General features: G+C 63.0%; 1 protein-coding gene across 1 annotated transcript; it reads right to left on the bottom strand.

The window, feature by feature from the left end:
* Positions 1-4995: 4995 nt before the first annotated feature.
* BLVRB (biliverdin reductase B) lies at positions 4996-10412 on the bottom strand. The gene is made up of 5 exons (XM_074571703.1): positions 10085-10412; positions 8678-8839; positions 7583-7672; positions 7353-7484; positions 4996-5238 (listed from the first exon to the last, which is right to left on the bottom strand). The coding sequence occupies exons 1-5, from the start codon at positions 10164-10166 to the stop codon at positions 5075-5077; spliced, it is 630 nt and encodes a 209-aa protein (XP_074427804.1). The 5' UTR covers positions 10167-10412; the 3' UTR covers positions 4996-5074.
* Between the last annotated feature and the right edge of the window lie 2659 nt (positions 10413-13071).

Here is a 13071-nt window from a genome sequence, read left to right as displayed (position 1 = left end):
CCGCTGTCCCCCGGGGGGGGGCGGCCGCTCTCCAGGGCGGTGGCGTTGCCCCCCCCCCGTTGGCAAAAGTGAGAGCAGCGACCGGCGGAACAGCGGAGGCGGCAGCGGGGGGGGTGAAGAACAGGCGAAGGCGGGGGGGGGTGTATCCCGAGGGGGGGGGAACCGGGGGGGTCCCGGGCACCGGCAGCGCCAGGGAGGCGGCGGCGGCGGCGGCCAGGAGCAGCGCGGGGCCCATCACCGTCGCCTCGAGCCCCCGGGGCGGAGGAGGCGGGGACACGGCGGGGGGGGGGCGGGCGGGGGGGGCACGGGGAAGGGGGGGACACACACACACGCACACACGACCCGCCCCGGGGTGGGGCTCGGCGGTGGGACACCCCCCCCCCCCCCAAATGCAAACCCACCCCCTACCCCCCCCCCCCCCCCGGGATCCCACGGCGGGGCCCCGCCGGGGGGGGGGGGACACGCGGGGGGGGGGGAACACATGGACACGGAGTGAGGGGGGACACAGAGCGGGGGGGGGCAACACAGCGAGGGGGGGGGGGGACAGGACACGGCGGGGGGTCCACGGGGGGGGGGCACACCCACAGCGGGGGGGGGGCACAGGACACAGAGCGGGAAGGGGGACCCGGGGGGGGCCACACGGGGGGACAGAGGGAGGGACACGGGACATGGGGGGGGGACACGGGGGGGGGGGGGTGACCCGGGGGATAGAGCCGGGGGGGACACGGTGGGGGGGACCCGGGGGGGGCCACACGGGGGACAGAGGGAGGGACACGGGACATGGGGGGGGACACACGGGGGGGGGGGCCACGGGACACAGAGTGGGAAGGGGGACACGGGGGGGGGGGCACACAGCGGGGGGGGCCCCAGGACACGGAGGGGGGGGGGACGACACGGGGGACAGAGGGGACAACCGGGCCCCAGCTCCCCCCCTCCTCCCCCCCCGATGACGTCACCCTGGGTCCCTTCCCGGGGGGGGGTCGGGGGGGGGAATGACATCACCCGGAAAAAGGCACCCGCTGGGCTCCCCCCCCCATCACATCCCCCATAGCCCCCCCATAACCCCCCCGCGGGGGAGGGGGGGGCTGAATTTTGGGGGGCGGGGGGGGCCCGGACCCCTAATCCCCCCACCCAGACCCCATAAGACCCCCCCCGGGACCCCCCCAGACCCCCCCCGAGATACCCCCAGGACCCCCAAAACCCCTCCGAGACCCCCCAGGACCCCCCCCGGGACCCCCTAAGACCCCTCCGGGACCCCCAAGAGCCCCCCCCAAGGCCCCCCCCCCGGATCCCATAAGACCCCCCTGGACCCCCCCAAGATCCCCCTGGATGATGGACACGCGTGTCCGGCTGCGTGTACGTGTGTGTCCGGCTGCGCACACGCGTGTCAGGCTGCGCACACGTGTCTCTGGCGGTGCACACGCGTGTCCGGCTGTGCACACACGTGTGTCTGGCGGTGCACACGCGTGTCAGGTTGTGCACACGCGTGTCCGGCTGCGTGTACATGGGTGTCCGGCTGTGCACACGCGTGTCATTCTGCGCACACATGTCTCTGGCAGTGCACACGCGTGTCCGGCTGCGTGTATGTGTGTCTCTGGCAGTGCACACGCGTGTCCGGCTGCGTGTACGTGTGTGTCCGGCTGTGCACACGCATGTCAGGCTGCGCACACGTGTCTCTGGCAGTGCACACGCGTGTCCGGCTGTGCACACACGTGTGTCTGGTGGTGCACACGCCTGTCAGGTTGTGCACACGCGTGTCCGGCTGCGTGTATGTGGGTGTCCGGCTGCGCACACGCGTGTCATTCTGCGCACACATGTCTCTGGCAGTGCACACGTGTGTCCGGCTGTGCACACACGCGTGTCCGGCTGCGTGTACGTGTGTGTCCGGCTGTGCACACGCATGTCAGGCTGCGCACACATGTCTCTGGCAGTGCACACGCGTGTCCGGCTGCGTGTATGTGTGTCTCTGGCAGTGCACACGCGTGTCCAGCTGCGTGTACGTGTGTGTCCGGCTGTACACACGCATGTCAGGCTGCGCACACGTGTCTCTGGCGGTGCACACGCGTGTCCGGCTGCGTGTATGTGTGTCTCTGGCGGTGCACACGCGTGTCCAGCTGCGTGTACGTGTGTCCGGCTGTACACACGCGTGTCAGGCTGCGCACACGTGTCTCTGGTGGTGCACACGTGTGTCCGGCTGTGCACACACGCGTGTCTGGCTGCGTGTACATGTGTGTCCGGCTGCGCACACGCGTGTCAGGCTGCGCACACGTGTCTCTGGCAGTGCACACTCGTGTCCGGCTGCGTGTATGTGTGTCTCTGGCAGTGCACATGCATGTCAGGCTGCACACACTTGTCTCTGGCGGTGCACACACGTGTCCAGCTGTGCACACACGTGTGTCTGGTGGTGCACACGCCTGTCAGGTTGTGCACACGCGTGTCCGGCTGCGTGTACGTGGGTGTCCGGCTGTGCACACGCGTGTCCAGCTGTGCACACACGTGTCTCTGGCGGTGCACACGCGTGTCCGGCTGCGTGTACTTGGCTGTCTGGCTGCGCACACGCGTGTCAGGCTGCGCACACGTGTCTCTGGCGGTGCACACGCATGTCCGGCTGTGCACACACGCGTGTCCGGCTGCGTGTACGTGTGTGTCCGGCTGCGCACACGCGTGTCAGGCTGCGCACACGTGTCTCTGGCGGTGCACACGCGTGTCCGGCTGCGTGTACGTGTGTGTCCGTCTGTGCACACGCATGTCAGGCTGCGCACACGCGTGTCTTGCGGGAAAAGGGGCGGGGCAGGGCGGTGGGTGGGATGAGTGCGCAGGGGCTTGGCCCCACAGCAACCTCCTCCCAGCCCCATAGGAGCCCCCCCAGCCCCATAGGAGCCCCTCAGCCCCATAGGAGCCCCCCCAGCCCCACACAGCAGCCCCATAGGACACCCCCCCCCCAGCCCCATAGCGTCCCCCTCAGCCCCACATCCCAGCCCCATAGAGACCCCTTCAGCCCCACAGGAACCCCCCCCTCAGCCCCATAGAGACCCCCTCAGCCCCACATCCCAGCCCCGTAGAGACCCCTTCAGCCCCACAGGAACCCCCCCCTCAGCCCCATAGAGACCCCCTCAGCCCCACATCCCAGCCCCGTAGAGACCCCTTCAGCCTCATAGCACCCCCCCCTCAGCCCCATAGGACGCCCCCAGCCCCATAGAGACCCTCTCAGCCCCACATCCCAGCCCCACAGGACCCCATAATTAGCGGAAGACGCTCATTAATATGGGAAAAGGCCGGAGCGGGGCTGGGAAAAAGCCGGATTTATTCTCCCGGGGGGAGGTTTCTGGGGGGAAAATTGGGGGTTTTGGGAGGGGGGAGGGGGAAACGGGGGGGGTTTGGGTAGATTTGGGGGGGGGGTTGGGAGAGTTTTGGGGTTTTTGGGTGGGTTTGGGGGGATTTTAGGGGTTTTGGGGTGGATTTGGGTTTTTTTGGGTGGATTTTGGAGGGACTTTGGGGGACGTTCTTGGGGTATTTTGGTGGGTTTTTGGGTGGATTTTGAGGTTTTGGGGTGGATTTGGGGTTTTTTGGGCGGATTTGGGTTTTTTGGGGGTAGATTTTGGGGGTTTAGGGGGAAGTTTTGGGGGTTTTTGGGTGGATTTGGGGAGGGTTGGGTGGATTTTGGGTTTTTTGGGTGGATTTTGGTGGATTGTGGCGGGTTTTTGGGTGGGTTTTGAGGTTTTTGGGTGGATTTGGGGTTTTTTTCGGGGGGATTTGGGGGGAAGTTTTGGGGGTTTTGCGGGTGGATTTTAGGTGGATTTGGGTTTTTTTTTGGGTGGATTTGGGGGTTTGGGGAGGATTTTGGGAGCTTTTAGGTTTTTTTGGGTGGATTTGGGTTTTTTTTGGGTGGGTTTTGGCGTTTTCGGGTGGGTTTTGAGGTTTTTGGGTGGATTTGGGGGGGATTGAGGGTTTGTTTTGGTGGATTTGGTGGTTTTTTGGGTGGATTTGGGTTTTTTTTCGGGGGGATTTGGGGGTTTTGGGGGGGATTTTGGGACGAAGTTTTGGAGGGTTTTTGGGTGGATTTGGGGGGTTTTAGGGGTTTTTTTGGGTGGATTTGGGGTTTTTTTTTGGTTGGATTTGGGTTTTTTTGGGGGGGGATTTGGGGGGGATTTTGGGGGGAAGTTTTGGAGGGATTTTGGGTGGATTTTGGCTGGATTTGGGTTTTTTTTGGGTGAATTTGGGGGTACTTTGGGGGGTTTTAGGGCTTTTTGTGTGGATTTGGGGGGTTTTTTGGGTGGATTTTGGCGTTTTCGGGGTGGGTTTTGAGGTTTTGGGGTGGATTTTGGGGGGTTTTAGGGTTCTTTTGGGGGATTTGGGGTTTTTTTGGGGTGGATTTTGGTGTTTACGGGGTGGGTTTTGAGGTTTTTGGGTGGATTTTGGGGGGTTTAGGGCTTTTTGTGTGGATTTGGGGTTTTTTTGGGTGGATTTTGGCATTTTCGGGGTGGGTTTTGAGGTTTTTGGGTGGATTTTGGGGGGGCTTTAGGGTTTTTGGGGGGGGATTTGGCGTTTTCTTCAGGGGGATTTGGGGGGGATTTTGGGGGGAAGTTTTGGAGGGTTTTTGGGTGGATTTTGGGGGTTTTTGGTTGGATTTGGGTTTTTTTGGGGGGGATTTGGGGGTTTTGGGGGGATTTTGGGGGGAAGTTTTTGGGGGTTTTGGGTGGATTTTGGTTGGATTTGGGTTTTTTGGGTGGATTTGGAGGTATTTTGGGGGGTTTTAGGGCTTTTTGGGTGGATTTGGGGGGTTTTTTGGGTGGATTTTGGCATTTTCGGGGTGGGTTTTGAAGTTTTTGGGTGGATTTGGGGGGGTTTTAGGGCTTTTTGTGTGGATTTGGGTTTTTTTTTGGTGGATTTTGGCGTTTTCGGGGTGGGTTTTTGGGTGGATTTTGGGGGGGTTTTAGGGTTTTTTGGGGGGGATTTGGCATTTTCTTCAGGGGGATTTGGGGGGTTTTGGGGGGGATTTTGGGGGGTTTTTTTGGATTTTGGGGTTTTGGGGCCTCCCCCCCCTTCCCCCCCTCCCCCGCTGCCGATGGCTCCGTCATTCCCGGGGGTATTCCCGGCAGACGTAGACGCGTTTCCCGTCGTAGCGGGGGGTGCGGAGGCAGCGCAGCAGGAAATGGCCCAGGTCGGGGGCAGAGATGACCCGGGAGGCGCCGGCGGCTCCCAGTGACACCCAGTAATCCCCAGTCAGAGGCCCCGAGCCTGGCAGCCGGAGAGCGGGACAACGGCGGGATAACGGTGGGATAATGGCGGGATAACGGGAGGGCGGGGAGAACGGGATAATGGGAGAACGGGGAGAGCGGGGCCCCCAGATACTGGGAGAATGGGATACTGGGAGAATGGGATACTGGGATATCAGGGAGAGCGGGATAATGGGACACTGGGAGAATGGGATACTGGGATACGAGGGCGAGCGGGAGAACGGGATATTGGGAGAACGGGATAGCAGGGAGAGCGGGATAATGGGAGAACGGGGAGAGCGGGGCATCCAGATACTGGGATACTGGGGGAACAGGACACTGGGAGAATGGGATACTGGGATAAAAGGATACTGGGAGAAGGGGATAGTGGGAGAATGGGATACTGGGATACCAGGGCGAGCGGGATAACGGGATACTGGGAGAACGGGAGAGCGGGGAGAGCGGGATAATGGGAGAACGGGGCCCCCAGATACTGGGAGAATGGCATAATGGGATACCGGGATAAGGGGATACTGGGATAAAGGGATACTGGGAGAAGGGGATACTGGGAGAATGGGATACTGGGATACCAGGAAGAGCAGGATAATGGGATACTGGGATAATGGGATAGCGGGGAGAGCGGGATAATGGGAGAACGGGGAGAGCAGGGCATCCAGACACTGGGAGAGTGGGATATTGGGATAGTGGGAGAAGGGGATACTGGGATACCAGGGCGAGCGGGATAACGGGATACTGGGAGAACGGGATAGCGGGATAATGGGAGAACAGGGAGAGCGGGGCACCCAGATAACGGGATAATGGGATAATGGGGAGGGTGGGATCCTGAGATAATGGGATAATGGAATAACAGGAGAATGGATACTGGGATAACAGAATACTGGGATAACGGGGTACTGGGATAATGGGATACTGGGATACCAGGGAGGGTGGGGCACCCAGATACTGGGATAATGGGGAGAGCGGGATCCTGAGAGAGTGGGATACTGGGGTGCTGGGAAAAGCGGGATACTGGGGTACTGGGATGACGGAATAATGGGATACTGGGATACCAGGGAGAGTGGGATACTGGGAGAACAGGGAGGGTGGGGCACCCAGATACTGGGATAACGGGATAATTGGGAGGGCAGGATAACGGGATACTGGGATAATGTGGGATATGGGGTTAAACTGGGATACAGGGTAGAACAGGATACGGGGATAGACTGGGATACTGGGATAAGCTGGGCTATGGGGATAGGAGGGATACTGGGATAGAACGGGATATAATGGGATGGGGATTAAACTGGCATATGGGGCTAAACTGGGATACGGGGATAGAACGGGATACTGGAATAAAGTGGGAGGGGGGTTAAACTGGGATACAGGGATAGAATGGGGTACTGGGATAATGTGGGATACTGGGATTGGAGGGTTAAACTGGGATATAGGGCTAAACTGGGATACGGGGATAGAATGGGGTACTGGGATAAACTGGGATACTGGGATAGAATGGGATACTGGGATAAAGTGGGATACTGGGATAGAATGGGATGGGGGGGTTAAACTGAGATACAGGGATAGAATGGGATACTGGGATAAACTGGGATTGGAGGCTTAAACTGGGATACGGGGATAGAATGGGGTACTGGGATAAACTGGGATACTGGGATAGAATGGGATACTGGGATAAAGTGGGATACTGGGATAGAATGGGATGGGGGGGTTAAACTGAGATACAGGGATAGAATGGGATACTGGGATAAACTGGGATTGGAGGCTTAAACTGGGATATGGGGATAGAATGGGATACTGGGATATGATGGGATGGGGGGGTTAAACTGGGACAGAGGGATAGAATGGGGTACTGGGATATGATGGGATGGGGGGGTTAAACTGGGATATGGGGATAGAACAGGATACTGGGATAAACTGGGCTATGGGGATAGGAGGGATACTGGGATAGAATGGGATAGAATGGGATGGGGGGGGTTAAAACAGGGTAAAATCCTCCCTATTTGGGGTGGGGGTTTTTTGGGGGGTGGGTTTTTTGGGGGGGTGTATTTCTTGGGGGGGAGGGGTGTGCGCGCGTGTCGTCCTCGTCGTCTCCCCCACCACCACCCCCCCCCTGCCACGTACCGTCGATGTGGGGGGGCACGACGTAGACACAGTCGAGCCCCGACTCCCGCAGGACGTGCTCCATGCGGATGTGGTCCTCGGTCACCGGCATCAGCCGGGGGGGCACCTTCTGGGGGTCCCACAGCAGGAACGCTGTGGGGGTGGGGGGGGTCAGAGTGTGGGGCAGACCCCCATATTTGGGGGGGGGGAACGGACATTTCAGGGCCGGGGAGGGGGGGGAAGGCACCCACCCGAGAGGCAGGCAACCACCTTGCGGACGCCGTGGGTCTTCATGGCCGCCACGATGTTCTTGGTGCCCTCGGACATCACCGTGGTGGGGCCTGGAGGGAAGGGGGGGAATTGGGGGGTTAGGGGGCAGCCCCCCAGGTTTGGGGAGGGATAGGGGGCAGCCCCCCGAGGTTAGGGGAGGGATATGGGGCAGCTGCCCAAGTTTTGGGGTGGTTGGGGAGGGATACGGGGCAGCCCCCCGAGGTTAGGGGGCAGCCCCCAAAGTTTTGGGGTGATTGGGGAGGGATATGGGGCAGCCCCCCAAGTTTTGGGGTGGTTGGGGAGGGACACGGGGCAGCCCCCCGAGGTTTTGGATGGGGTCCCCAGGTTGTTGGGGAGTCGGGCTGTGGGTCCTCTGGGTGCCGGGGTCCCTGGGTGTCGGGGTGACAGGGTGTCAGGGTCCCCTGGGTGCCGGGGTCCCTTGGGTGTCAGGGTGATGGGGTCCCTGGGTGCCGGGGTCCCTTGGGTGAGGGGGTGTTGGGGTCCCTGGGTGTTGGGGTCTCCAGGGTGTCAGGGTGCTGAGGTCCCTGGGTGATGGGGTGCCAGGGTCCCTGGGTGTCGTGGTCCCTTGGGTGAGGGGGTGATGGGGTCCCTGGGTGCCGGGGTCCCTTGGGTGAGGGGGTGATGGTGTTCCTGGGTGTCGGGGTGTTGGGGTCTCCAGGGTGTCAGGGTGTTGGGGTCCCTGGGTGTCAGGGTGCCGGGGTCCCTAGGTGTCGGGGTCCCTTGGGTGTTGAGGTGATGGAGTGTCAGGTGTCGGTGTGCCGGGGTCCCTGGGTGTCAGGGCCCCAGGGTGTCAGGGTGTTGGGGTTCCTGGATGCCGGGGTCCCTGGGTGCCAGGGTGCTGAGGTGACAGGGTGTTGGGGTGCTGGGGTCCCTGGGTACCGGGGTCCCTTGGGTGATGGAGTGACAGGATGTCAGGGTGTCAGGGTGTCGGGGTGCCGGGGTCCCTTGGGCGACAGGGTGATGGGGTGACAGGGTGTCAGGGTCCCTGGGTGTTGGGGTGTTGGGGTCCCTGGGTGTTGGGGTCCCCGGGTGTCGGGGTCCCTTGGGTGCCGTACCCAGGTCATCGCGGGTACCCAGGAGGATGATGACGGCGTCCTGGTCCCTCACGGCTTCGGCCACGGCCGCGGGGTCCAGCACGTCACCCACCACCACGCGCTGGGGGTCGCACTCGGGGGGCAGCCGGGCCCGGTCCCGCACCAGCACCGTCACCGTGTACCCTGGGCGGGACACACACACACAGCGCCCGGGACGCTGGGGGGGACACCCCCTGCCTGCCCCACGGCGGCTCTGCCAGCCCCACAGCGGCCCCATACAGCCCACAGGGGCTCTGCCTGGCCCCACATATGCCCCATACAGGCTCTTGCTGCCCCATAGAGGCATATGCCCTGTCTGCCCCATAGAGGCTCTATATGGCCCTTGCAAGCTCTGCCTACCCCATAGAGGCTCTATATGGCTCATAGGGGCTATGCTTGGCCCCACGTATGCCCCACATATGCCCTGTCTGCACCACTGGGGGCTCTATATGGCCCATAGGGGCTCTGCCTGGCCCCACATGTGCCCTGTCCGCCCCATATAGGCTCTGCCTGCCCCAAAGGGGCTCTATATGGCCCATAGGGCCTCTGCCTGGCCCCACATATGGCCCATAGGGCCTCTGCCTGCCCCACAGAGGATCTGCATGCCCCACATGGGCTCTATCAGCCCCACATGGGCTCTATCAGCCCCCGACAGGCAGCGCCTGCCCCAGATAAGCTCTATCTGCCCCACACAGGCTGGGTCTGCCCCATATGGACCCAACGGGGGGGTTCTGCCCCACATACAGCCTCTATACAGCCTGGCCACGCTGGGTCTGCCCCACAGAGGCTCTATATGGCCCCAACAGGGGCGGGGGGGGGGAGTCTGCCCCACATATAGGCTCTGTCTGCCCCACACAGGTTCTATATGGCCCCAATGGGGGGGGGTGTCTGCCCCACATATAGGCTCTGTCTGCCTCCCCTGTGCCCCCCTGCACCCCCCAGGGATCCCCATAACCCCAGACACCCCCAACCCCAGAGCCCCCCCTCCCAAACCCTAAGACCCCCCCAAGCCCCAGGGACACCCCCCCCCGCAACGTCCCCGGTGGGTGGGTCCCTTGACCCCCGGCCGGTTCTGGGGTGCCCCCAAATTTCTCCCCCCGCCATGTCCCCCCCCACATCCCCCCCCTCCATGTCCCCCCCGTGTCGCCCTTCTCATGTCCCCCCCTCATGTCCCCCCCTCCATGTCCCCCCCATGTCCCCTACCTCCATGTCCCCCCCATGTCCCCCCTCTCCATGTCCCCTCCATGTCCCCCCCCATGTCCCCCACCTCCATGTCCCCCACCTCCATGTCCCCCCATGTCACCCCCATGTCCCCCCTCTCCATGTCCCCTCCATGCCCTCCCCATGCCTCCCCCTCCATGTCCCCCCCCCAGTGCCCCCCCCCCGTACCCTCCTGCAGCGCCTGGCCCAGCGTGGGCCGCCCCGTCCGGCCGGTGGCCCCGAAGATGGCGACCTTCCTCACGGTGGCCATGGCGGGGTGGGGGGGACGACACACGGACAGGGACACACCGGCACCTCCTCGGGGCCACCACTCGCCACCGGCACCCGGCCACGCCCCCCCCAAGGGGAGGAGCCGCCCAAAGGCGCCGGGAACGGGGCGGGGTGGGGGGAAGAGTTGACACTCCCCCCCCCCCCCCCCCCCGCCCCGTTCTACGGTACCGGAACGTAGGGGCCCGGTCCGTGCCCCCCCCCATCCCGTCTATATGGTCCCGATCCATGTCCCCCCCCGGGTCCATACAGTCCCGGTCCGTGCCCCTCCCCCCTCCCCCCCCGGTCCATATGGTCCCAATCCGTGCCCCCCCCGTCTATATGCTCCCAATCCATGTCCCTCCCCCCCCCCGGTCCATATGGTCCCGCTCCATGCCCCTCCCCCCCCCCCCCCCGCCGAATCTATATAATCCCGGTCTTTACCGTCCCGGTCCATAGGGCTCTCCCGATCCATGCCCCCCCCCCCCCCAGGTGTATACAGCCCCGGTCCATACAGTCCTGGTCCGTGCCCCCCCCCCTGGGCCATAGGGGCCCGATCCGTGCCTCTCCCCGGTCCATACAGTCCCGCTCCTTGCCCCCCCCCCCCCGGAATTTGGATCGTGAGGTGAAGTCTCCGTGCCCAAAGGGCAATTAAGGCTGGCTTTGCTCTCCCCTGGGCAACCCCGGGGCGAGGGGGTGACGGCTGGGTCTGGCCATCACAGGGTACATAAATAACTGGGGGGGGGGGTCTCGGGGAGCCGGGACAGCCCTGCTTTTCGTCAGCAGAGCCAGTAAACCGGAGAAAACAAAAGAGAACCTCGCGCAGCTCTCTGCGTCCCCGCGAAACGGCGCCTTTGCCTCGTGGCCCGCGAAAGCCACGTTCGAGTTGACGCCCCTGCGCGCCCCCACGGTCACGCTCAACGTAAACGACCCCCACAGCGCTCGGCTCTCCCCACCCAAACCACCCACCCCGCGCGGCGCGTGGAAACCGCCCAACTCCGGGGAGAAAACGGCTGTTAAATTGGGGGAGAAGAAACTCGATAACCTGACGGAGGCAGTGGAAGGGCTGCGTTCTCTTCCTCCGGCCCAGGCCGGGACGCCGCGCCGGGTCACGCTGCGCCTTTCCCCCGCTGGGGAACGTCACCCCCGGCTTGTGGCGCTGTCGTCATTTTCGCCAGCGGTATTAACCTCAAGTAACCAGCGCTATTGTAGTCAGGGAATTTATCGACGGCACCCTCCAACCTGCGACCGGTGCTCCCAACGAAGTCACTGATTTCGATTATTTGCGAATCGGATTCGGTCAAAGTCCTTTGGTGGGACGCCGAGAGTAAATGAGCAAAAGTCCCGGGACTCTGGCAGGCAAATATCGAAACTACAGCCCTTTTAACGCGACACCCCCTCACGCTGAACACCCGCTCCCCTCGCTCCCCCCTCACACTGACACCCGCTCCCCTCACACCCTCCCTCCCATAGCCCCGCCATTCCCCCTCCGCACACCGTCCCGCACACCCCTCACACTGACACCCGCTCCCCTCGCTCCCCCCTCACGCTGACACCCATTCCCCTCACTCCCCTCACGCTGACACCCATTCCCCTCACTCCCCTCACGCTGACACCCATTCCCCTCGCTCCCCTCACACTGACACCCGCTCCCCTCGCTCCCCTCACGCTGACACCCGCTCCCCTCGCTCCCCCCTCACGCTGACACCCATTCCCCTCACTCCCCCCTCACGCTGACACCCATTCCCCTCACTCCCCTCACGCTGACACTCATTCCCCTCGCTCCCCCCTCACGCTGACACCCATTCCCCTCACTCCCCTCACGCTGACACCCATTCCCCTCGCTCCCCTCACGCTGACACCCATTCCCCTCACTCCCCCCTCACACTGACACCCATTCCCCTCGCTCCCCTCACACTGACACCCATTCCCATTCCCCTCACTCCCCTCACGTTGACACCCATTCCCCTCGCTCCCCCCTCACGCTGACACCCATTCCCCTCGCTCCCCTCACGTTGACACCCATTCCCCTCACTCCCCTCACGCTGACACCCATTCCCCTCACTCCCCTCACGTTGACACCCATTCCCCTCACTCCCCCCTCACGCTGACACTCATTCCCCTCACTCCCCCCTCACACTGACACCCATTCCCCTCACTCCCCTCACACTGACACCCATTCCCCTCACTCCCCTCACACTGACACCCATTCCCCTCACTCCCCTCACGCTGACACCCATTCCCCTCACTCCCCTCACGCTGACACCCATTCCCCTCACTCCCCTCACGCTGACACCCATTCCCCTCGCTCCCCTCACGCTGACACCCATTCCCCTCGCTCCCCTCACGCTGACACCCATTCCCCTCGCTCCCCTCACGCTGACACCCATTCCCCTCGCTCCCCTCACGCTGACACCCATTCCCCTCGCTCCCCTCACGCTGACACCCATTCCCCTCGCTCCCCTCACGCTGACACCCATTCCCCTCGCTCCCCTCACGCTGACACCCATTCCCCTCACTCCCCTCACGCTGACACCCATTCCCCTCACTCCCCTCACGCTGACACCCATTCCCCTCGCTCCCCTCACGCTGACACCCATTCCCCTCACTCCCCTCACGCTGACACCCATTCCCCTCACTCCCCTCACGCTGACACCCATTCCCCTCGCTCCCCTCACGCTGACACCCATTCCCCTCACTCCCCTCACGCCGACACCCATTCCCCTCACTCCCCTCACACCGACACCCATTCCCCTCACTCCCCCTCACAATGACACCTATTCCCCTCGCTCCCCTCACACTGACACCCATTCCCCTCACTCCCCTCACACTGACACCCATTCCCCTCACTCCCCTCACACTGACACCCATTCCCCTCACTCCCCTCACAATGACACCTATTCCCCTCG

Source organism: Larus michahellis, unplaced genomic scaffold, assembly GCF_964199755.1.
Source record: "Larus michahellis unplaced genomic scaffold, bLarMic1.1 SCAFFOLD_493, whole genome shotgun sequence".
Classification (NCBI taxonomy): Eukaryota; Metazoa; Chordata; class Aves; order Charadriiformes; family Laridae; genus Larus; species Larus michahellis.
The sequence above is the reverse complement of the archived record's forward strand: the minus strand, read 5'-3'. Positions and strand labels throughout refer to the sequence as shown.